This window comes from Benincasa hispida, unplaced genomic scaffold (genome assembly GCF_009727055.1).
Source record: "Benincasa hispida cultivar B227 unplaced genomic scaffold, ASM972705v1 Contig548, whole genome shotgun sequence".
Taxonomy (NCBI): Eukaryota; Viridiplantae; Streptophyta; class Magnoliopsida; order Cucurbitales; family Cucurbitaceae; genus Benincasa; species Benincasa hispida.
Window position 1 is genome coordinate 272,845 of NW_024064915.1, and position 23,325 is coordinate 296,169.

At 35.6% G+C, this 23,325-nt stretch overlaps 2 protein-coding genes across 2 annotated transcripts; one reads left to right on the forward strand and one right to left on the reverse strand.

Moving 5' to 3' along the window:
- Positions 1-392: 392 nt before the first annotated feature.
- Positions 393-1,840, forward strand: LOC120069694. The gene is made up of 2 exons (XM_039021478.1): positions 393-1,406; positions 1,523-1,840. The coding sequence occupies exons 1-2, from the start codon at positions 393-395 to the stop codon at positions 1,838-1,840; spliced, it is 1,332 nt and encodes a 443-aa protein (XP_038877406.1).
- A 1,831-nt stretch (positions 1,841-3,671) lies between these two features.
- On the reverse strand, positions 3,672-9,726 carry LOC120069690 (probable galacturonosyltransferase 14). The gene is made up of 6 exons (XM_039021473.1): positions 9,015-9,726; positions 8,265-8,320; positions 7,987-8,142; positions 5,161-5,751; positions 4,457-4,759; positions 3,672-4,371 (listed from the first exon to the last, which is right to left on the reverse strand). Exons 1-6 carry the CDS (start codon positions 9,226-9,228, stop codon positions 4,087-4,089), a joined length of 1,605 nt encoding a protein of 534 aa, XP_038877401.1. The 5' UTR covers positions 9,229-9,726; the 3' UTR covers positions 3,672-4,086.
- Positions 9,727-23,325: the final 13,599 nt, after the last annotated feature.

Here is a 23,325-nt window from a genome sequence, read left to right on the forward strand (position 1 = left end):
CCTAAGAACATATCAATATAAGGGCATTCCCCTTTTCATTGAAGGGAGATGCCAAGGAGTGGCTCTACATTCTTCCACTAGGAAGCATCACATCCTGGAAGGAATTACAGAGGCAGTTCTTGTAAAAATTCTTTCCAGCATCCCGAGCTGCCAGTGTGAGAAAGGAAATCTATAGCATCATGCAGTTTGATGAAGAGACCCACCCTTCATGAGTATTGGGAATGATTCAAAAAGACCTTTGCCAAGTGACCTCATCATCAGATCTCAGACTAACTCTTGATCCAGTACTTTTATAAGGGATTGATGCAGACGAATAAAAGCAGCATAGATGCAACTACAGGAGGAGCCTTAGTCAATAAAACCCGACTAAGGCCATGAACTTAATAGCTACCATGGCTGCGAATTCTCAACAGTTTGAAACTAGAGCTGCAGTTAGTGTAAAGTCTGCCAATGAGGTAAGTGAACTTAAGAAAGAAATATGTGACTTAGTTTCTGTTGTTAAGCAGTTGGCGAAGGTGGAAATTGGACAGCCCACTTTTGTTTGCCAAGTATGTCATGGGACTGGTCACTCAGCTGACGTTTGCCCAAGTGCTCCGAAAGGAGTAATTCCTAAGGTAAACGCCATTGGAGGCTACAATTACAATGGACAAAATAAAAGGCGGGACCCATTCAATCAGACTTACAATCCTGGGTGGAGAGACCACTCAAAATTCAAATGGGGAGGGCAGAATGAGCAAGCTCAACCTCATCATGGAGCTCCGTCTGGTTCAGGCATGTCCTTGGAAGACATTGTTAAAAGTCTTGCTGATAACTCTTTTAAATTTCAACAAGATACACAACATTTTCAGCAAGATACAAAGAAAGCCATTGAAGCTTTGGGGACCCAAGTCTCACAGCTAGCCACCTCTATAAGCAGATTGGAGAAACAGTCTGGCAAACTTTCGTCCCAGCCTAAGTCAATTCTTAGTGAGAATGTTAGTGCAATCACATTGAGGAGTGGCAAGGAGTTGGAGCCACCTGTTGAGTCAGTAAAAGAGCCAAAATTAGAGAATCCAGAAATTTCTTCTTCAGATCAAACCGTTTTTCCACCACAAAACAAACAAGGAGTATCTTCTCACCCTTATCCTCCTTTAGATGCATATGTGCCTAAAGCACATTTTCCTTCCAAGCTTGCTAGGCTAAAAAAACCAGTTGCAGGCAAGAACAATGAGCTTTTGGAGATGTTTAGAAGGGTAGAGATAAATATTCCTCTCCTCGATGCCATCAAACAAATTCCTAAATATGAAAAATTCTTGAAGGAGCTTTGCACGAGGAAAAGACAAGCCAAAGAAAAGGAAATGATGGTGATAAGTCAATCCGTATCTGCAATCCTACAGAAAAATTTCCAGAAATACAGAAGGATCCAGGTATGTTTTCTCTTCCTTGCATCATAGGCAAAAAGAAAATTGATAAGGTCATACTAGATTTGGGTGCATCAATAAATGTTATGCCTTATTCAATTTATCAAAAATTAAAATTAAAGTACCTAATTGAAACTGGAGTTATCATACAATTAGCTGATAGGTCCTTTATACACCCATTAGGAGTCATAGAGGATGTCCTAGTTCAGGTCAATGAGTTGCTTTTTCCTGCTTATTTCTATGTCCTTAAGATGGAAGAGCCCACATCTATCTCATCTGCATCAATCTTGCTTGGGCGGCCTTTTGTGAAGATGGCTAAGACTAAGATTGATGTAGATGAGGGCACTTTGTCTATGGAGTTCGATGGTGAGTTGGTCAAGTTTAATATTTTCGATGATATTAAAACTTCCACCATAGGGCAAGAACATTCTTTGTGCTAGATTGATGAGTTTGACTCTCTTGAGCAAGAGGTTATGTGGGATGTCTATGATTGTGATGTTACCTATGGTCATCCTAGTGAAATGAAAGTCTCAATTATGAATGGCATTATATAACGAGACTAAACATTTCGTGGTCCGATCTTATACAAACTCCTTTATATAGAATATCCTCGCTCGCATGTCTAATACACGAATGATCAAGATCAAATAATTTGTAGCACTTTACAACATTTGTAACACTACAAAGCGAGTCATACTCGTAGTATCACCAGGATAAGGTATCTCTCTGTATCCTTATACCAATTTAGGTTATCACTTAAAACACGATCAATTTGTATGTCTCCATATACATGTTTAAGTTACAACGATAATCATGCCTGAACATTGGAACCATAAGCATTATTTTTTTAAAATCCATCAGTTCTATGTGGACTCTTTAACTACAATTTTAGTAGGCAAGGAATTTATTTGGTCCTTAATTCAACAAACCCTTCCCAACCAAGGGCGTGTGTTAAAATAATGGGGAATAAGGATTGTTTTAACCCTCGTTTTGCTACAATAAAACTATTTACAAGTGGTTAAAATAACTAACTCTCTTTCTCTCCAATGTTTCCAATAACTCCACCCACCAACAACCAACTCCAATGTACCTTCGACAACTAACTCTGACGACGCCTCCAATGACCAACTTTGGCGATCACTCCGACACCCAATTCTAGTGAAGACCACTTCTGATGCTCAATTTTGGTGACAACCACCTCCGACAACTAGATCCAATAACTACCTTTGGCAGCCAATTTCGACGATCACCTCTGACAACCTTCTATGCTAACAACTCCAACAATCATCACTTCACCAACCAACTCTGACGAACTTTCGTGACCAACTCCAGGGAAGACCACTTCCGACGACTAGCTCCAATTACTACCTCCAATGGCCAACCCTAGTGAAGATCACCTTCGACCTCCTAATTTCAATGACAACCACCTCCAACAACTAGCATTGACAACTCCCTTCGGCAACCAACTTTGACGATCACCTCCAATGACCAACTCATAGTATTTAATAGTCTTCTTTTATAATAGTTTGATATTAGTAAAAGAAAATACTTTGAGTATAACAAATCAAACAAACACTTTTAAGACATGTAACATTTTCAAATATAGTGACCAAATAGAAACTAGATTCAGAACCTATAAACATGTTTTTTCTGCCAAAGTGAACTTTGCACAATGTTGGTATGCACTTCATTCCTAGAGGTTGGAGCTTCAATCCTCACCCTACATTGTTGTGCACTTAAAAAAAGTAATAAAAAACATAGGAAAAGGATTATTTTTCAGATTGTTATCTAGATCTATGGAGGAAGAAAATAAATTGTGATGCAAACCAAAATTTGAAACTTAAAAAAAAAAAAAAACCATTTTAACAATATAACTAGTTATAAGTTTATGGGCCAAGATTTTGTAAATTTGGAAGCTTGGGGCCACTTATTAATAAGAATTGTATAACTCAGACTATTAGTACTGAATAACAACATGAAAAGACAAAAGTAAAACAATTGAAATTGAAAATAAAAAGAAGCAATATAAGTATAAGACGGAGAAAAAGAATTTTCTGCACATTTAGTTTCGAATTGGAATGTATATCGTGAATATTACAAAACGAATAGAGATATGAACCTAAAAAATAAAAGAAAAGGAAAAAGAAAAAGAAAAAAAAAAAAAAAAAAAACCCAGTTGGATGGGACCTGTAGTTGCAAATGTTTTCCATAACCTACTTTCTAAAAAATGACTATAATATGGGTATGAGATGAAGATGGAACAACAGAACAAAAAAAAAAATGAAAAGCAACTGGCGGGAAAAATGTTGTTTGTTTGTAGGGAGGGCTGTCCTAGACCTTCTTCTGTGCACCTAATGGCATGACAGCATAGGCATCAAATCAACTTTTTCTTTCCTAATAATATCCTCTTTTCTATTCCACTTAGTAGCAGTGGTAACCAGGAGAACTCTAAACTCAAACCCCTGCAGCAGCAGGATGAATTAACAATACCCAAAAATATTAAAAACCAAGAATTTCTATTGCCTACAAACTGAAAGAATGAATCTGATGGCTGAGACGAATGTGAATGCCCATTTCTCATACTAGTCCAAACAGAATGGATTGGGGCAACCTTCTGAACGAGGAAACTAATTCAATTTAGCTGAGCTTGCTCATCCTCCCTTTCAGTTACTTCTTTGACAATTGACTATGATTCCACGATGTGACAGTTTCTTATAAAATCATTGGAGTAATTGACATACTTGGTCCAGAAGGGTCGAAGATGCTCAAAGCCAATCTCCAACCATGGTTTTAGTTGCCCATTGTAGTGGATAACCGCTGCATTCTTCACGTTCTCGACATTGGTTCGTTCCTGATAGCCCAAGCCAAGCATGTGCCATGAAGGATCAATAGGATGAACTTGGCCTCTAAATGCAATCAAAGCAGGGGGAAGCGTACCCAGCTTCCACATTGTCAGGTTTGACCTCAGATTCTGAAATAGAAAACCCAACCATCAAAACAAATGAATAAGATGCATCCTATCTCATAAAATAGCATCAGCAAAAATCAAGTATTACCTTTCTCAGCCATGAGTGGTAAATTTCCCTTATATTTGTCCTTCTCCAAGCATGAAGATCAAAGACGTTCATTCCATAGGCCCAGGCACATTCATCAGGATTTAAATGCTTTGCTATGATTGGATGGGAGAAATTAAAGTAGTTGCGGAACCGCTTTGACATTACCCACTCGTCATCACCTTTACAAGTTTCCACAGCTCCATTTACCTTTCCTTCAAGATCAATGTCCCAAAGGGGAGACAAATCCCGCTGAATCACAACATCATCATCCAAGAAGACCACCTTGTCCAGGTTTGGGAAGAGCTACAATTAACATCAAGGTAAATTAATTAAGCCTCAAGCGTGAAATGGTTACCGCAGTCCAATAATATTCATCTGCATTTATATAATACATCCTAAACACGTTTTGCATTCTCTTTTCAGTTCACAGCTACAGATTTCAATTGTTTGGGAGAAAGAAGAGACAACTAATTGTCAGTTGAAAAAATTCATAGTGCAACGATTACTAATCTTCACGAAATGACAAAACCTAGGATGCAGCAATCAAGATCACAGATCCAACTCTTGACCCCTTGAAAACTTGAAGATCTTACAAATTGCGTTTGAAGCAATCAAAAAAGGAAAGTTATACTTTCTGAAATATTCTAGTCAATTGTGTTTGAAGATCTTACATATTGAAAGTATGACAGAACAAGTCTACTTACCTCTGGTAAATAAATGCGAAGATGGTTGAGTAAGGATATATATTTTGGACTTCTAGCCTGCAGTTTTGAAGCAAATATCCGTGGTGTTGTATCACTGAGATTAGCACCAACAATGTGATTCCCATGGTAATAACTCCTTATCCCATTTTGGTTTTCTACAGCTTCAAGCACTGGGATGTTCTCTCTTGTCAACCAGTCAAACTGATGAACGCCTTTCACTTCAACAATTGCAGGTGCAATAGAATTTAGTGCAAACCATGAGTGCATACCAGAATAAGTTTTCTTGTCAGTAATGACATGAAATACTATCTTTTCAGGTCTGAGAGAAGTCTGCACAGCAGAATTGACTACAACAGAAGCGGCCAAAATGTTGTCGGTTGACAAAATAAAGTGGTGATAAGAGTTATCTGAAAGTAAAGGAAGTAACTCTGGAGGAGGCAGTTGTTTGCGTGCATGAGCATTTGATGAATATTCATCAGTTAAACGAAGAGATAGGCAGTGGATGCCTTTTGGAATAGAACTAGCAGCAAAGTGCTTGTGCATCAGCTCTGCAAACTTAGATTCCCTAATGTCCTTTTCAAATTTCTCCATCTACGCAGGATAAAAGGCATTACATTAGATTAACTGCACAACGGAGATGTTTACAGTATCAATCTGAAATACAATCAAAGCAAAAAATAAGATACCGAATTTAATGGTAACTTCTGATGGAAAATCTAGAACCTAATCCAATAAACGACAACTTTTTAAAAATCTAAGCAACTATTAATATTAACATTAAGGGAAGAAAACATGAATAGCTATAGAAATTGAATGTCTTAGATTATCATAGATAAACTAGAAAAGTATGATTTGGAAAATGTAACTCATAAACTCATCAAGTCAAGTACGCCTAGCTTTAAAATTCTTGTATACTACTTAGTTCCCCGTGTTTGTATGTCCCCTTGAGTTTCTGTATTCCCATTCCCAAATGGAAAGTTTGTTCCTAGCCCCCTAATAATTTTAAATTTGTACAAGTGTACAAGTGTACAAGTGTTCATGTGAACACATTGAATATACACAAATTTCAAATTTCAGGCATGAATTACACACTATGATGCTGACAGACCAGATCTATACAAAAAAGATTTAAATGTGGTAGGAGAGCTTTGGAAAAAAAAAATGTTCTTTTTTTCGCTTAAAAAGAAGGCAAGGGCTACACGAGATCATAAAAGCAATTGCTCCACAAAGAAGCTACTTCAACATGGATGCAATGGGTTTAACATGTTTATCACAGTATATTTAGACTGCTCCAGATTCACGTTAAAGAAAAAATTCATGGACCTATGTCCTATCAAATTGTAGCTTTAAGTACTCTAGTGTTAGTATTGAACTTTGAAGGGAAACTACAAACCTGAGAAGCAACACAGGAGACATTAGTTATTTCTTTCAAATTTCTGTGTGTAAATATCTTAACATACTTTAAATATCCAATACTTCAAAGAGTATGTTCACTTAGTTTTCATCAAAATAGAACAAAACACAAAAAGACAAGAAAAACAACCAAGAATATATCAAGAACGCAAACTCTTTTTCATATTCTCATTGCAACATGTTCAGGTTTCTTATTTAACCTAGTGGGTCTTTTTTTCCTATTACATTCAGTATTTAATTTATCAAGTGGACTATTTAATCCAGAGAGCTCCTTTTCAAAGGGTATAAAATTTGTTATGTTTGAAATTAATGAATTATATGTATAAAAAAAAGGTGTTCTGAGCATGTTGCCAATGTGTCAAAAAAGTAGAAAATAATAAAATAACTAGACACTTATTTATGTGTCAAACACACGTTAGGCATGTGTCTCAGCATGTTCATGTCAAACACCAACCCTCTATTAAACACAGGTCACAGAGCATGCTTCTTACCTACAAGCTATTGTAATTTAAAAGGAATTTCATTTTTAAAAATTTTCAGAAAATACAATGAAAATTATAATGAAAGATAATTTCATTTCAACCCTCTATTAAACACAATTCACCGAACATGCTTCTTACCTACAAGCTATTGCAATTTAGAAGGAATTTTGTTTTAAATTCTTTTCAGAAAATACAATGAAAAATGAAAATTATAATGAAAGATAATTTCATCTCATGTAATTCTCGCTTCTCAGTTGTAGTTTTTTCAATGTGAGATGATTACAAAGAAAGGAGCCACCAAGAAACTAAAATATTTTACCACAACTTCCAAAAAATCATTCTAATGTTTTATGGTTACATCCAGGTTGGTCATAGAATCATTTTCTTCACACCATTATCATTTCTTTGCAAATGTCTAAACAGGTTAGGAGTTAACAATATGCTACAATTTGTCCCTATACCTAAAGAGCCAAAATATCAAAATCGCAGCAAGTTTTTAGTAATACAACATTCAAAATTTCTATATATACGTTATTACGAAAGAATTTTATTACAAATCCATATAAGCTAAATGTTGATGTAGCATGAAGAAACCCTAGAAGTGACAAATGCATCAAAAATAAAATCATTCACTTCAAAAAAGTATCCATTAATGGCAGAGCATTTGCCTTAGACAAGAAACCTGAATGCTACCAAAGCTACCTCTTATCAGCTTTTGACATCCCAATTGCATCATTTTATATGGTTACAGTATTATCCATGGGTCTAAACTGATGAACAAATGCTCTGGTGCCAACTCTAACTAACAAGCAATGTTGTAATATTTCCTTGGGACAACAGTAAATTTTACAGTGGAAAAGAACATAGCGAGGGAAAAAAGTAACAAAAAACATTTCCCACTATGTCTATGAATTTGTAGCACAATACATACCATTGCCTTCAACATTATAGCAAAGGTCTTTGCATCATATTGGTTATTCTGCATTTCCGAAACCAATTGAGTGAAAGAATCGGGCAGCTTTAGTCCATCGGGTATTTCCTCAGTTTTAACTTGATTGAGAATTTTGTAAAAGTCACTGACAAGTCTCTGAAGCAACATTTAACCATGACCAAGAGGAAAGAGCTCAAGTTAATAACATATGCAACCAACTGAAGCACATTATAAAATTCAAAACATTGTGATGATCACATGAGAAAGAAGTTATTTACCCCTGAACCGTCAACCCTACCAAGAAGTCGTGGTCCCAACCGCCTGCCTAAACAATCTGAAACAGAGTAAAGAAAAACATAAAAATGAATCCACATTTGATGTCACAAAACAACTAAGAAGGGCTGGTGATGGCAGGGAGAAGCCAGGTAAGAGAAGCTAACATAGAAGACGCATTGAAGAATGCATAATTATCAAAAAAAAAGAAAATAATCACAAAGACCATCAGCAGACCAAATGTACGAAGAAAAACAAGCATTTCAGCCGGAAGGGAAAGAAAGAGAAGTAGACGTTTCTTTAGAAACCAACGAAATTCCACGGATAGCTAAATTGAGTTTCTATTGAGATTTGCACTAGATCAAGTTTCCAGTGCATTGTTTTACATTTATATCGAGGAAAAAGGAAACGATTAAAAATCAAGAAAAAGCATCTTGAAGATAATATAATTCAAACCTAATGGAGCAATACATGTTATAGTCTTGATCTTGACAAGCAAATCATATAATCATATGCGATTCTCTTGATACTCTCGCAAACAAAACCATACAGAAAACGAAGACCTATCATAAATCAGCCGAAACGGAAAAATTAAATCTCTCAGCCAATAAAGAAATCACGCGAGGCTTGAGCAACCATCCGATAATCAATCCTTAAGATCTGTATCATAGATTCGCAGATGGATAAAACAAAAGATAAACTTATTTATTTGGGGGGGAAGATCAAGAACATAACGAAATGGTAAAGTGTAGTACCAAACGAGGAGCACTTATTGACGCCTTCGAGGGTAACGACGGCAGTGAGGATAAAGACAAAAGGCAAGAGAAATGCGAGAAGGAGGAAGGTGTGGAAAATGGTCCGGTAAGAGATATGGCGAGCTGCAACCTTGATCTTCATGAAATCAATAAAGCCATTATTGGTCGAGATCGTGATGCTTCTCATGCTAGGCGAGAAGTGAAGCTGCATCATCCTCTATGCAGCTTCCTTCAGGTAGTCATCGTTGGCCACGACAACTCAACAAAAACAACCCTAGCACAGCCTCCCCACCGTGCCTACCACCGTCCATGGCGGCCAAATACCACCATGAAATCTAAGCTCGCATCAACCACCCCACCGACAATGACTTCAAGATTGAGATCAAGACGCCACAAAAAGAAAACAGGAAAGAAAAAATCCCAAAAAATCCCTCAAGATTCCCCTCCAATCCACGTCCTTCAATACAAAACCAACAAATTAAAATGCGTTGTTTAGGCAAAACTCGATCAAGGAATTCCAAATCGGAGAATCAATGGTGAGTTTCTTGCAGCCGAACAAATTTCCCTCCTGCGGATCAGAAAGTTGAAAGTTTAGAGAGAAAAAAAGGAAGAGAGAGAAAATTATTCGTTGGTGTTAAGGTGGTTTTGGAGTAAGTTTTGCTTTCAAAAGATTGTAAAAACCACTCCCCATTGGCGGATCGCTTCCGATCTAATTTCTTTCTCTATTCAAAAAAAAAAAAAATAATAAGAAAATAAATAAATGGTTATAAATAGTTCCTTTTTTTTTTAGTCAAATTAAAACCGTGTTGATTTCAAGAGAGAGAAAATCGTGGGGATAAAAGTTTGACCTCCGGCTCTCACATTTTGTATGTATTGGTATGGTAGAGAGGGAAACATGGGGAATGGGAGATAAGTGGATGGTAAATTTTCGACATTAACTCTCACTACAATTAATTAATGTGCCTTATGATTTACCATTTCATTAATTCACTATTCTAATCTTATTTTTGTTGTTATCCCAAAATTAATCTTATTTTGGTCTCTACCTTTCACATATGTTAGTTATATATAACTTTAGATGAATAAAAGTTGATTTATCCAATTTCATTATAACTTTCCTAAGATTAATAATCAATCAACCCTAACATATAGGTCTAGTTTTTATTTAGTCTTTAAATTTCAAAATGTTATACTTTTAGTTCTTAAGTTTTGACTTTGATTTCAATTTCATCTTTTTTATGTTTCAAAATGTTACAACTTTACCCTTGAGTTTTGAGTTTTGTTTTAATTTAGTATTTATGTTCCTAAATTTGCACTTTTAACCATGATTTTTCTCTAAATACCCAATTTCAATTTTTGACGTTAATGTCTATTAATTAATTTAAAATAATTGTGATGTCATTTCACACCCTCTCTTAGATTACCCTCTTAATTCGAAAGAGAATGTGACGGTAGCAGTTACCCACCCTTTGTGGCACTTACTGCCTAATTAACATCCTTAACATATTTAGAAAATCCTGGAAATACAACTTCAATATTCAATAAGCTTTAAGAACTTAAAACAACTTTAACAACCTTCGAGGTTCAAAAAAAAAAAAAAAATAATCAGAAACAAAGTTCATTGGGTCTCAACATTTATCATTAGTCCCTAACATGAACACACATATGTAGAGACATTTACATGTAAACACCTAAAACTTCTCTTTCTCCTTGATCTTTAACTGGAGTCTTTAGGTGGCAGAGCAGCTGTGCAGTTAACTTCTAGGGAATTTACCACTACCTAGAGATGAGAAAAACATTTTAAACGAGTGAGCTACTAGCCTAGTGAGTGACCAAATAATCATAAACATCATGCTTTAAACTGGAACTACCAAACAAACTTATACTTAAAACTTTAAAACATGAAACTGTTAGTAAACATTAAACATATATCCTTAGTTGAGAGAAAACTCTTCTGCTCAATTCCTCAACGTCCATCCTTAGTTGGTGTGGAGTAACCTCAACACTACCAATATCAACTCTACCTATATGCATGTGGTAATAACTAAGTACCGTCATACATTAGATACTATGGCCCAGATACCTTTTCAATCTCACTATCCTTCAGTATTCAATTTATTATAAAACTTAATGAATTAGAATGCTTATTGATCCTTGTTGCTTCCGTGACATGCTGATATACTCCTACACTTAAGAAGTTAGATGTAACTACAGGGGCAAAACGATAAATTGGCCCAACTATACTTATGAGCGATTTGTGAAGGGTCATCGCACTATTGATTGGTTATATTCAATGGACACATAAATATATATGTAGTGCGAAGAGTGCAACTTTCGGTCTTTAGTAGAGTGACCAACAATTAATGGATGGTGGATCTCGTGATTAAAGAGTGTAGTCAATTCACGTACCATTGAAGCTTCAAGCTACGAGTCCACAAGGTTCCCTTGATAGCTCAATGGGTTCAAGTTGAGAATCAAATTTTGGGTTAGATTGAAATGTTCAAATTAACAAGAGGAAATTTAATTATATATGATATAATTAAATTGATTCAATTATATGTGATATAATTGATATGATGTATTTGATACATTAATAATTGGAAGAATTAATATAAATATGATTTATATTAAATACCATAAAATAGAAAAAGAACTATGGTTTATATGTTTCATATAATGAAATATTAAAACTATAGGTTATAAATATAATATGATAAGTTGGTTATTATATTTATTTATAATATATTAATTATATGATAATTAATTATTCTTTTTCTTTAATAACTGACTTGAGTGGGAGGTTATGCACGGTTATGGTAATTGTGAGATAAAAAGGAAAATGGTTTTCCAAATATCAGAGGTTGATGATTCATTGATTTGGTCTCACGAAAGAAAGACTATCGAGTAAAAGAGTTTTACTAAACGATAGCATCTCACAGACTAAACGATTGAGTACTGAGTTTACTATACGATAGTTATTCATTACTACACGATCGAGTAGCAAGTCTATACGATAGGGTTCTTCTTACTACACGATCAAATATCAAGTCTATACGATAGATTTCTTCCTTCTCCCACTCACTCGATTGTTTATGTCAACCCCGTACTCCATTTTTCCTACATAAGTGAGTAACAAGCGTGTTAAGTAAAATTATGAAAGGACGTAAAGAAAGTAGGCAGATGGAGGAAGAAAATTCTAAGTGTTAGAAATACTTAGTCAAGGGTGAGTTTTAGATAATATAACAAGTGAAAATTGGCTAAGTCGGAAGCAAAGTGTAGGCATGCGTTGATGGAGAAGTGTGGACGCATGGGGTTGCATGTGTAGCAACCATGCTTATAGAGGCTAAGTTTTGAAGGCAAGGATAAACTATACGTTGGTGCTAAGGATGAACGCATGAGTTGAAAGGCGTGATGCGTTCATAAGGCTTACAGCAGTCAAGGGACTTGCAAGGGTATTTGGCGCTGGAACGATTGTGTAGTAAATAAGTTACTACACGATGAGGTATGTGATCGTCTAGAAAACATTCGGGCTACGCGATGAGGTAGGTGATCGTGTAGCAAATGCATGGAATTAAGCGATGCGGTAGGCGATCGTGCGATAAAGTGCAGCGCTAGACGATACAAAGGATCGCGCTAAGCGATAGAGCTATGCATTGGACGATAGCGTTAAGCGACGAGGCACTGGCACTACACAATCAGCATCAACGCTAGATGATAACTTGAGCGCTAGACGATAGACGTTGGGCGCTAGACGATGGAGTATGTGATTGTGCGCAAGGTGTTGAAACTCGATGCACGTAAAAGTTATGCTATGAAACGAGGAAGGCCTAACGCATGGTTGATATGATAAGATATGCTATGTGTGGGTTAGGACGGCGTTGGCTTAGAAGTATGCGATCAAAGGAGGGACTCAATAGCCTCTATGTGAGCTATGCGTTAACCAGATTGGGCGATGCATTGAGGAGGAGGTATGCGGCCATGTGGTTGCAAGCGTTGGCTTGAGGGTTGACCCTTGCATTGATAACCAAGAGGAAAGATCATATTGGTGATTGATCAGTTAAGCCAATTGTCATACTCAGGTTTGATATTATCCTTTAAGGATGAGGTGGCAACTTGATGTTAAAAGGAGAACATACAGCTGTTAGTTTAAAAAGAGAAGCTCAATTTCAAGCAGGGGTTTGGAGAAATTCATTCAGGAAAATGAAGTAATTTCAAAGCCATTCAAACCTTGAGTATGTCTAGTTCCTGAGGTTGAAATGTCGGAGGGAGATTCTAGCGAAATCGAGCTGGTGTATGAAGAATCCAGCTGGAGGTCAAATTCTCGGGTAAGTTAGGCCAGTCTTGATGATCTGAGGATTCTGGCTCAACCACGAGGAATTTTGAGTTGAATTTTAAGTTAAGCTTGCTGAGAAATTTTAAAGAATGTTTATAGAAGGAAATTTCTTGAAAAAAGCCATGAAAAATTAGTTATTAAAATTGTAAATTAAATCTGGAATCTTGAGCAAGCAAGCAGCTGCTTGGGTTGAATAAGCAAGCAGCTTTAAGGGCTTGACGATGATGTTGAGCGCATGCGTTGGAGATTGAATTGGCGCAAGGACGCACTGAGAAGCATTAGACCATGCAACACATATTGAAGCCGTAAGCACAAGTGTTGTGTGGCCATTGGATCCTACAGGCAGGCATATAAGGTATTAGACGCAAGGTTGCGTTGGAGTTTATGGGCGCAACCAGACGAATGCATGGGGCATGCATTGATGTGCCACAAGACGAACGCATGGGACATGCGTTGATGTGCCACAAGACGGGCGCATGAGCTAAACAATGGATGCAAAGGTTGCTATGCAATGGGCAATAGGCGTGAGCTGAAAGCTTGGTCACATAGGAGGCTTGAACGCCTAACGCAAGGCATGGACACATGATAATGAAGTTGCTGCCTAGTTAAGTTAAGGCCTAAGAATTTGGCTAAGTGTTCAACACACAGTGAGCATATACATGAAAAGGATCGCCAAAGACTGTGAGTGACTCTAAATGCTTTAAATGTTTTAAGTAAATTGTTAATGCTTATGAATGTCCAGCAATGTATGTTTACTGAAAGCTATTTATGACAACTATTCTCAAATAGTTACCAAGCAACGCATCTCACATTAATGTTATGTTTATGCTATGCTTTTTCTTTAATGAACAAAGGGATGCGTTAGTATAGAAAGCGTTTAGGCAACTAAGTCATTAAGAGATAAAGAATAAGCAAGTTCAGTGTGAGTAGCTCAGTACTGAAGGACTAGATGAGAAGGTATTGAAGCTTAGTCTAGGATTGAATAGCTCAGTACTGAAGGACTAGATGAGAAGGTACTGAAGCTTTGTCCTAGAATTTTGAATAGCTCGATACTGAAGGACATGGAGAAGGTATCCGAGCAGCTCGATACTGAAGTACACGGAAGAAGGTATCTGAGCAGTAGTACCTAAGGTATGACGGTACTTAAACTAGAATCACATGAATGTAAGAAAAGTTGTTATTGGAGTGTAGAAATCACTCCACACTAACTATGGATTGATGTTGAGGAATTGAGTAAAGGTTCTCTCTCAACTAAGGTTGAAAATTATGTTTTTAGGAAGAGAACAAAAGGGTTTCCTAGTTAAGTAGTAATCCGTAAAGGATGATAAAGAGTGAGTAAGAGGGACACTCTAGACTGATTAGACTAAGGCATAGTCCAACAAAGCATAAAATAGTGCTATATGATGTTGATGATGACATGAATAATAGTTGCCAAGTTTATGTTTTTAGTTAAAGCTTTCAGTTTTAATATCAAATTTATGTATGAACGTTATGCTTTAAATGCTAGTCACTGACTAGGCTTCTAGCTCATGTTTTCAAATGTTTTCCTTTCAAGTAGTGGTCAGTTCCCAAAAGACTTCTCTACTGCTGCTCTGCCACTCAAAGAGTCAGGTTGAAGGAAGCTTAATTGAAGACCTATATTAGTTAGTACACATGTGTCTGTCAGATAGGGACTATATTCTAGATGGGGCTCACTAAGTTGTAATATTCATGTAAAACAGTGTTATGAAACCCTGCAATGTAAATGTGTTAAGTTCTGAGTTAATTAGTTTAGTATATTAATGAAATGTACATATCTGGTTTGAGTAAATTTACAGGTTAGATAGATAGTAAGTGCCAGCAAGAGGGTTGGTAACTGCTGCAGTCACCACTCCATACAGGTTAAAAGGATAATCTAGGGCGGGGTGTGACAGTTTACCTCCTTCATTCCTCTATCCAAAGCCACACAGAGCCTACAACTCTTGGATTCTCACACCGAGAATACCAAGGTAGCTCTTGTGGTGGAGTTCTAGTTCCATTTGAGGGTCGAGGATCGAGTTGCACTCGATAGTGATCGAGGATTCTTCAGTTCGTGCTCTTGGTTATTCTAATAACTCGATCTTAATCTTGAGTTAGCTATGAACTCCTCTTTATTCGAGATTATCCTTTGATCTGCATGGATGAGGGTAGTCCAATAGCACTGCTCAATAAGTCTTCCTCTTTGGGGATAAGACTGGATGGATAGCTGGGGACATAGCCCTACAAGATAGAATTCACTCCTACCCATTTTAGGGTTAGCAGATGGATTGTTCTCTTAAGTGCTAATTCCAAGTCTTGAACAATCGGGGCCCTGCCTTCTCATGATAGAGAAAGACATGATTTATAAGTGGTATTATGAATCAAATTTTTCATTAGAGGGTCAATGAGAACTTAAGGAACAAGATGTATTTACAGGGATAAAATGGTAATTTTGACCTAGTTGTAATTATGAACGACCTGTGAAAGACGACTTACTTATTATAGTTTACATGGATGAAAATATATCTACAATGAGAAAAGTGCAACTATCGAGCTATAGTGGTGTGTCTTGATAGTTAACGAATAGTAATTAGTTCGATTGAAGAGTTTAACGAATTAATTACAGATCGTTGGAGCTCATGATCTGTAGGTCCATTAGGTTCTTCTACTAGCTCATAAATTGGAATACCAAATTGAGTATTGAATTAGATGAATTTTGGAATTAGGGTTATGAATTTGATATATTCAAATTCAATCATTAGGGTTTTCGATTGGTTATATTTGATACAACTAAAAACGTTTAATTTAGTTGAAATTAAATGAAATTGGAGAATCAATGTATTTAAATTATGATTTAAATATGCAATTGAATCATATTGGTGGAATGGGTATTTTATTAATTTAATATTAAGATATTAAATTAATTTTCTATTAATTAAAAGGTTTAATTAAAATAAAATTAGTTTTATATAAATTAATTTTATAAAAACAAAATTTAAATAAAATAGTTTTATTTAAAACTAAAATCAATTTTCCCAAAATTGATTTTAAAATCAAAATCAAAGAGAAAGTGGATTCAGTTTATATATACATGCCGCATATAGAGAAATTGGTAGGGAATTCTAACCAAACTGTTGGAAAATTGAAAACCCTCTTAAACCCATCAAAATCCCTCTCTAATTCAACAATATTTGAGTGTTTTCACCACATATTCTTTCTTGAGCCTTGTAAAGAAGATCTTGGTGGTGGTCTTAATGAAGTTTCAAGCTTAATCTTGAAGTGATTCTGCTGAATTCGTGGATTAAGTCTTCAAAGGTAAGTTTTTGCTTCAATCCCTCTTTGAACTTCTTTTGAATATCATGTTTAAAACTCAAATTAAGAGTAGTTAGAGTGCTTATTGATTCTGATTTATTCCGCTACATGTTAGATTACACCTTCAATTGTATCAGAGCATGATTTAGGCGCTCAATTATCATTAATTTGAGTTTGGTGGGTGAATTTCTAAGCATGTTTAAGTTTGTGACTGATATGGTTTAAATTCAACTTTGGCATTAGAATTCTTTTTGATTTCCAAGTTCAATTTGTAATTAGCTCTTGTTTGATGATATATGTGCTCTAGAGTCTGTAATTTATTTGGAGTCATTAGAGTCCAAATTAAGTTGTAATTTGAAGATTCAAGTAAGCATGTTCGAGTAGAAAACTGGAGTTGAGCATTCTGCCCAAGAGTGTCACGACGTTGTTCATCGAGCATTGTAACGCCGTGAGCTTGTTGATGAACAACGTTGCAATGCTGGATGCAGCGTCACGACACTATTCATCTCAAAGGTTTTCTTCACACACTGCCTAGCCGGTTCGTGGGTAGAAGTTGGTTCAACCGGTTCTCCTCCAAATCGGTTTGGTTCAACATCCTTTGGTGTCTGGTGGTTCGGTTCAAGTGGTTCAGGTTGGTTCGAGCAGTTCTTCATCAAATTAAAGTTATTTTTGACCTATTATTGTAGTAATTTAGCTTATTTGTTGGTTTAGAATGCCAAAGTTGAACCATATTGGTATTATTTAATTATTTTATGCATTTAATGTGTATTATTTTTTGTTAAACATGTTAGTGCATAAAGTATGTCATTTTAGATTTAAAATCCCACCATAGGTAAACATGTTACATGCATTATTGTATGTTATAATTAGTTATAATATATAGTATGCATGTTTTTAGGGTTCGTTAAAAATTGATGTAATTGTTATGTTAATTTTTGCCTTTGAAGCATGTTATGGTTGGTTTAAAGTATGTTTGTTTTATAAGTTAGTTATAAAATGGAATTAGACTTTAAAATCCATAACAAAGATAAACAACATGCTCACTTAGGTTAACAACTAGTTTTAACCATTAAATAAATTGTTAACTAATAAAATTTGGTTACAAACTCAAATCAGTTCATAAACTTGTCTAAGGTTGGGGGTACTTAAATTGACGGTTTATTTAACACCTCCTACCTGGGGATTATGACCGAAATATTGATCGTTGTTAACTGATTTTATGAGCTTGTGTGAGTAGTGTGAGGTTTAAAACTGGTTTAAACACACAGACATTGTAGGTTAATATCCAAATGTAAACGTTATACTTGGATAAAATCACATAGACTTAGGTTTTTCTTAAATTAGCCGTAATAAAACCTAAGTAAATGAATACCCAAACATTTAGAACACTTTAGTGGGAGATTAACAATATATTCGATATAAAGTTAATAGCTCTCACATCCCCAAAAGTTCACAACGTGAGATCCATGCTCCGCTTCGTGTCGACTACTCCATAGGGAAAGTGTTTGCATGGGTCAATAACAAAGTGAATGGGGGAAGTAGTTCATAGTAAGCGGGTGATGGAAATGTGTCAACATTGTCCTACAGTCTCCTCCATTAGTTTGAACCGTTAGATTCCTATGTTGCACCTGCTGTCATTTTTAGGCGGCACTAGTTAGTCGTTAACCACAATGATCCCCACGGAAGGTTGTAACATAGGATTTGGAACAACCCAAGCTACAGAAATGAATAGGGTCTTATAGTTCCGTCTTGGATATTGTCTTCATTTCGGAGGCATGTTCATATCGTTCTATAAAATCTGAAAATGGCGGGTCACACTTATGAGAATTACTAATTGTTAGTAAATATCTTGACCGAAAATGATAACCAAAAGAACTATAGGAATAAAGAGTTATTCTTATATAGTATTTGGTCAGGATTATCTTGCTTCAGTTAAAGAAATTTTTTACTACCCCACAGTAGCAACTATTCTAAACCACTAAAGTATCGTTGCAAATAAATAAAGTTTTTTTGTGTACTTTATTGTTTTTTGGCTAAAAATTAGATTTAGATGCATAAGTTTAATAGAATTTGTTTAATTTTTCCAGCAATGTCAAATTCAATTATACAACTGCTTACTTCCAATAAGTTTAACGGAGAAGGATATTCAAACTGGAAATCCAACATTAATACAATATTAGTTGTGGATGATTTGAGGTTTGTGTTAATGGAGGAATGTCCTCTGATTCCCAGTACAATAGTGAACTGAAATGTTCGGAACATCTATGATCAGTGGGTTAGGGCTAACGAAAAAGCCAACGCTTATATCTTAGCAAGTATATCCGATGTACTTGATAAGAAACATGAGGTAATGCCCACTACCTGTGAGATAATGACGTCACTCCAAGAGATGTTCGGGCAGCCGTTATCCTCTATTTGACATGAGGCCATTAAGTATGTTTATAGTACTCGCATGAAAGATGGTACTAACGTTAGAGAACATGTTATCGATATGATGGTCCATTTTAATATTGTTGAAGCTCATGGGGCAATGATAGATGAAATTAGTCAAGTCAGTATGATATTAGAATCTCTCCTAGAGAGTTATCTACCTTTCAGAACTAATGTTGTTATGACCAAAATTACTTATAATTTGACTACATTGTTGAACGAGCTACAAACATATCAGTCTATGATGAAACTTAAAGAAAGTGAAGTAAATGTTATTTCACGATCTAAAAAGTTTCTAAAGGGTTCTACGTTTGGAACAAAACCCGCTGATAAAGAGAAGTTGTTCCCTCTTCTTCAAAAGACAAGGCTGTACAAATGAAGAAGAAGGGTAAAGGGAATAAGAAAACCACTGCTAAGAAAAATAAAAACAAAAACAAGGCTACCAAAGGAAAGTGTTTCCATTGTGGAGAGGATGGGCATTAGAAGCGTAACTGCCCAAAGTATTTGGCAGAAAAGAAAGCGGAAAAGGAGAACCAAGATAAATTAGATTTACTAGTAGTTGAAACATATCTAGTGGAGAATACTCACCTAATCTGGATATTAGATTCAAGCACCGCTAATCATGTTTACACTTTTCTATGGAAACTAGTTCTTGGAGATAACTTTTTGAACAAGAAATGACTTTCAAGGTGGGAATGGGAGAAGTCATTTCGGCTCATGCAATGGAAGATGTCAAACTATTTTTTGGAGAAACTTTCATCTTACTTAGAAATGTGTATTATGTACCTAATATGAAAAGAAATTTAATCTCTATTTCCTGTATACTAGAAATTATGTACAGAATATCTTTTGAATCTAATGAAGTGTTTGTTTTTTCAAGAGGTGTTCATATTTATTGTACAAGACTCGAAAATAACTTGTATATATTAAAACCAACTGAAACAAAGGCCATTCTAGATATAGAGATGTTTAAAACGGCTTAGACTTAAAATAAAAGACGGAAAATTTCTCCTAACACCTATCTTTGGCACCTCAGACTTGGTCACGTTAATCTCAACAGGATTGAGAGATTGGTAAAAACAATCATCTAAATCAGTTAGAAGATAGTTTTTTACCTCCGTATGAATCATGTCTTGAGGGAAAATGACAAAAAGATCTTTTTCTGAAAAAGGTCTTCGTGCCAAAGAGCCTCTCGAAATTATACATTCAAACCTATGTGGTCCGATGAGTGTAAAAGCACGAGGAGGCTATCAGTATTTTGTCAGTTTTATTGATGATTACTCGAGATATGGCTACATTTACTTAATAAGCCACAAGTTTGAAACTCTTGAAAAGTTCAAAGAATTTAAGACCAAGACTGAAAATTATTTAAGTAGAAGAATTAGAATACTTCAATCTGATCGAGGTGGTGAGTATATGGATTGACAATTCCAAAATTATCTAGTAGATCATGGAATTCAATCCCAACTCACAACACCTAGAACACCACAATAAAACGATATTGTAGAAAGTAGAAATCGAACCTTGTTAGACATGGTTCGATCAATGATGACTTATGCTCAGTTACCTCAATCCTTTTAGGGGTATGCAGTACAAACTGTAGTATATATTCTAAACGTTGTTCCTTCAAAAAATGTTTCAGAAACACTGCATGAATTATGGAAAGAACGCAAAATTAGTTACATCATTTCCGTATCTAGGGTTGTCCAACACACATGTTGGTACAAAATCTTAAGAAACTGGAAACACGTTTGAAATTATGCCTCTTTGTAGGATACCTTAAAGAAACAAAAGGAAGACTATTCTATGATCCCCAAGAAGCCAAAGTGTTTGTATCGACAAATGTTACATTCTTGGAAGAAGATCATGTTAACAATCATCAACCTCGTAGTAAACTAATATTACAAGAAATGACCAAAAATGCAACAGAAAAATCAACAAGAGTTGTTGATTAAGTTGGTTCATCAACAACCGTTGTTACCCCATCACGCCCTTCTCAAGAGTTGAGTATGCCTCGTTGTAGTGGGAGGGTTATCCAGCAACTTGAACGCCAAGTGGGTTTAACAGAAACTCAAAACATCATACATAATGATGGTTTAGAGGATCCACTAACCTTTAAAAAGGTAATGGAAAATGTTGATAGGGAACAGTGCATAAAAGCCATGGACATTGAAATGGAGTCAATGTACTTCAATTATGTTTGGGAACTTGTAGATCAACCACATGGGGTAAAATCTAAAGGTTGCAAATGGATCTACAAAAGAAAACGAGACCAAACTAGCAAGGTGCAAACCTATAAAGCCAAACTCGTGGCAAAAGGTTTTACTCAAAGATAAGGGGTTCATTATGAAGAAAATTTTTCTCCTATTGCCTTGATAAAATCTATAAGATTACTTCTATCAATTGCCACATATTAATATGGCAAATGGATGTCAAGACATCTTTTCTAAATGGCCATCTTGATGAAAGTATTTTTATGTCTCAACCAGAAGGGAATTAAACAAGGACAGGAACATAAAGTTTGTAAGCTTAAATGATTCATTTATGGGTTAAAACAAGCTTCAAGATCCTAGAATATTAGATTTGATACTGCGATCAAATCTTATGACTTTGAACAGTGATGCCCCTTGTGTTTACAAGAAAATAGTCAACAAGACTGTAGCATTCTTAGTACTTTATGTTGATGATATCTTGCTCATTGGGAATGAGACAAGCTTCCTTGTTGACGTAAAGAGATGGTTAGCAACACAGTTCCAAATGAAAGATGTGGGTGATGCTCAATATGTTCTAGGGAAACACATTTTTTGACATCGAAAGAATAGAACCCTAGCACTGTCTCAAGCATCTTATATAAACAAGATGTTGTCAAGATATAATATGCAAAATTCCAAAAAAGGTATGTTACCTTTTAGACATGGAATTCATTTTGTTGGATTTTATGTCCTAAAACTTGCAGTCTGTAAAAGTTAAACATATTCTATAGTCAATAAAATTATTATTGATTTTAATTGCATATGTAAAAGTCTAAGTCCAATAAACTATGATCCATGGCTATTATATGAATACTTGAACTTTATGTAGAGACATAGAGGATCAAGTTTGAGTAAATAGCCAAAACGGTCTATAGTACATGATTAAGGTGAGGTACCTTATTCTGGTAATACCATTGGATGCAACCTACTCTGTAGTTGTTACAAGTTGTTGTAAAGATACTACAAATGAAATAATTCAGATTCATTCATGTACTTGAAGGAACTCTTATCAAAGAGTACGTATGAGCAGAAGCAAGATCGTTCCAGATTCATTGTGACAGTATATGTACAAGTTATGCCTTTTAGAACAAATTAGACATGCTTTGAAAACTTAAATACAAAGGAACGAGAGACATACCTTTGAAGAACTTTTCTTCAAATTTCTCTCGCTCTCGTGGAGTCTCGGATCAGCACCTCTCGCTCTCACTTAGAATGGCAACCTAGTCATCTACCCAAAACTCTCGCTATTGCTTAGCACGAACAGACTTCTCCACGAACAGGCAGTAACTTGGACACCACCACTTAGTGACCTTGGTATTCTCGGAGTGAGAATCTAGGAGGCGTGGTCTCTATTGGATTTGGTAGAGGGAAGGAGGAAACCACGATCGTCTTCAATGACCAAGCAAGTGGGAGAGGTTTGTGTCTATCGTTAGACTGGTGCTTGATCTTTTAGTAAAGGTACATGATCGTTTAGGAAAATAGATTTGATCGTTTACACGATTGTTTAGAGAAGTTCGCTTAGGCGCGCGATCACTTAGTAAAAGCTACACGATCGTTAGACAAATGCGCATGTACACAATCGTTTAGTCAACACTTTGAGGCTGTCGTGTAGGCTCTCGTGAGCTAAACAATAGACAGTGTACAACTTATGAAGCAATACTCCGATTCTTTTCCAAAATGAAAACATTTTTCATTTTATCTTTTCAGTTATGAAAACTAAATGCAACCTCCCACTTTCACGCACGGTTATAGAGAAAACCACCAACAATTATCTCATAATTGTTTTAATTATAAATAAATATAATAACTAACTTATCATATTATATTTATAACCTATAGTTTTAATATCACATCATATGCAACATTTAAACCATAGTCCTTTTCTCTTTTACTTGATATAAATCATATTTATATCATTTTCCTTTCCAATTAATGTATCTCATACATCATGTCAACTAATATCATATATATTGAACCAGTTAATCAT

Bases quoted from the DNA above. Each gene is read 5' to 3' on its own strand.
- LOC120069694 (XM_039021478.1), top strand. From the start codon at position 393: ATGGCTGCGAATTCTCAACAGTTTGAAACTAGAGCTGCAGTTAGTGTA. The intron at 1,407-1,522 runs GTATGTTTTCTC...TTAAAATTAAAG, and splicing joins AGAAATACAGAAGGATCCAG to TACCTAATTGAAACTGGAGT.
- LOC120069690 (XM_039021473.1), bottom strand. From the start codon at position 9,228: ATGATGCAGCTTCACTTCTCGCCTAGCATGAGAAGCATCACGATCTCG. The intron at 8,143-8,264 runs GTAAATAACTTC...ATGTTGCTTCAG, and splicing joins GTAGGGTTGACGGTTCAGGG to AGACTTGTCAGTGACTTTTA. The intron at 4,372-4,456 runs GTAATACTTGAT...TTTCTATTTCAG, and splicing joins ACCACTCATGGCTGAGAAAG to AATCTGAGGTCAAACCTGAC.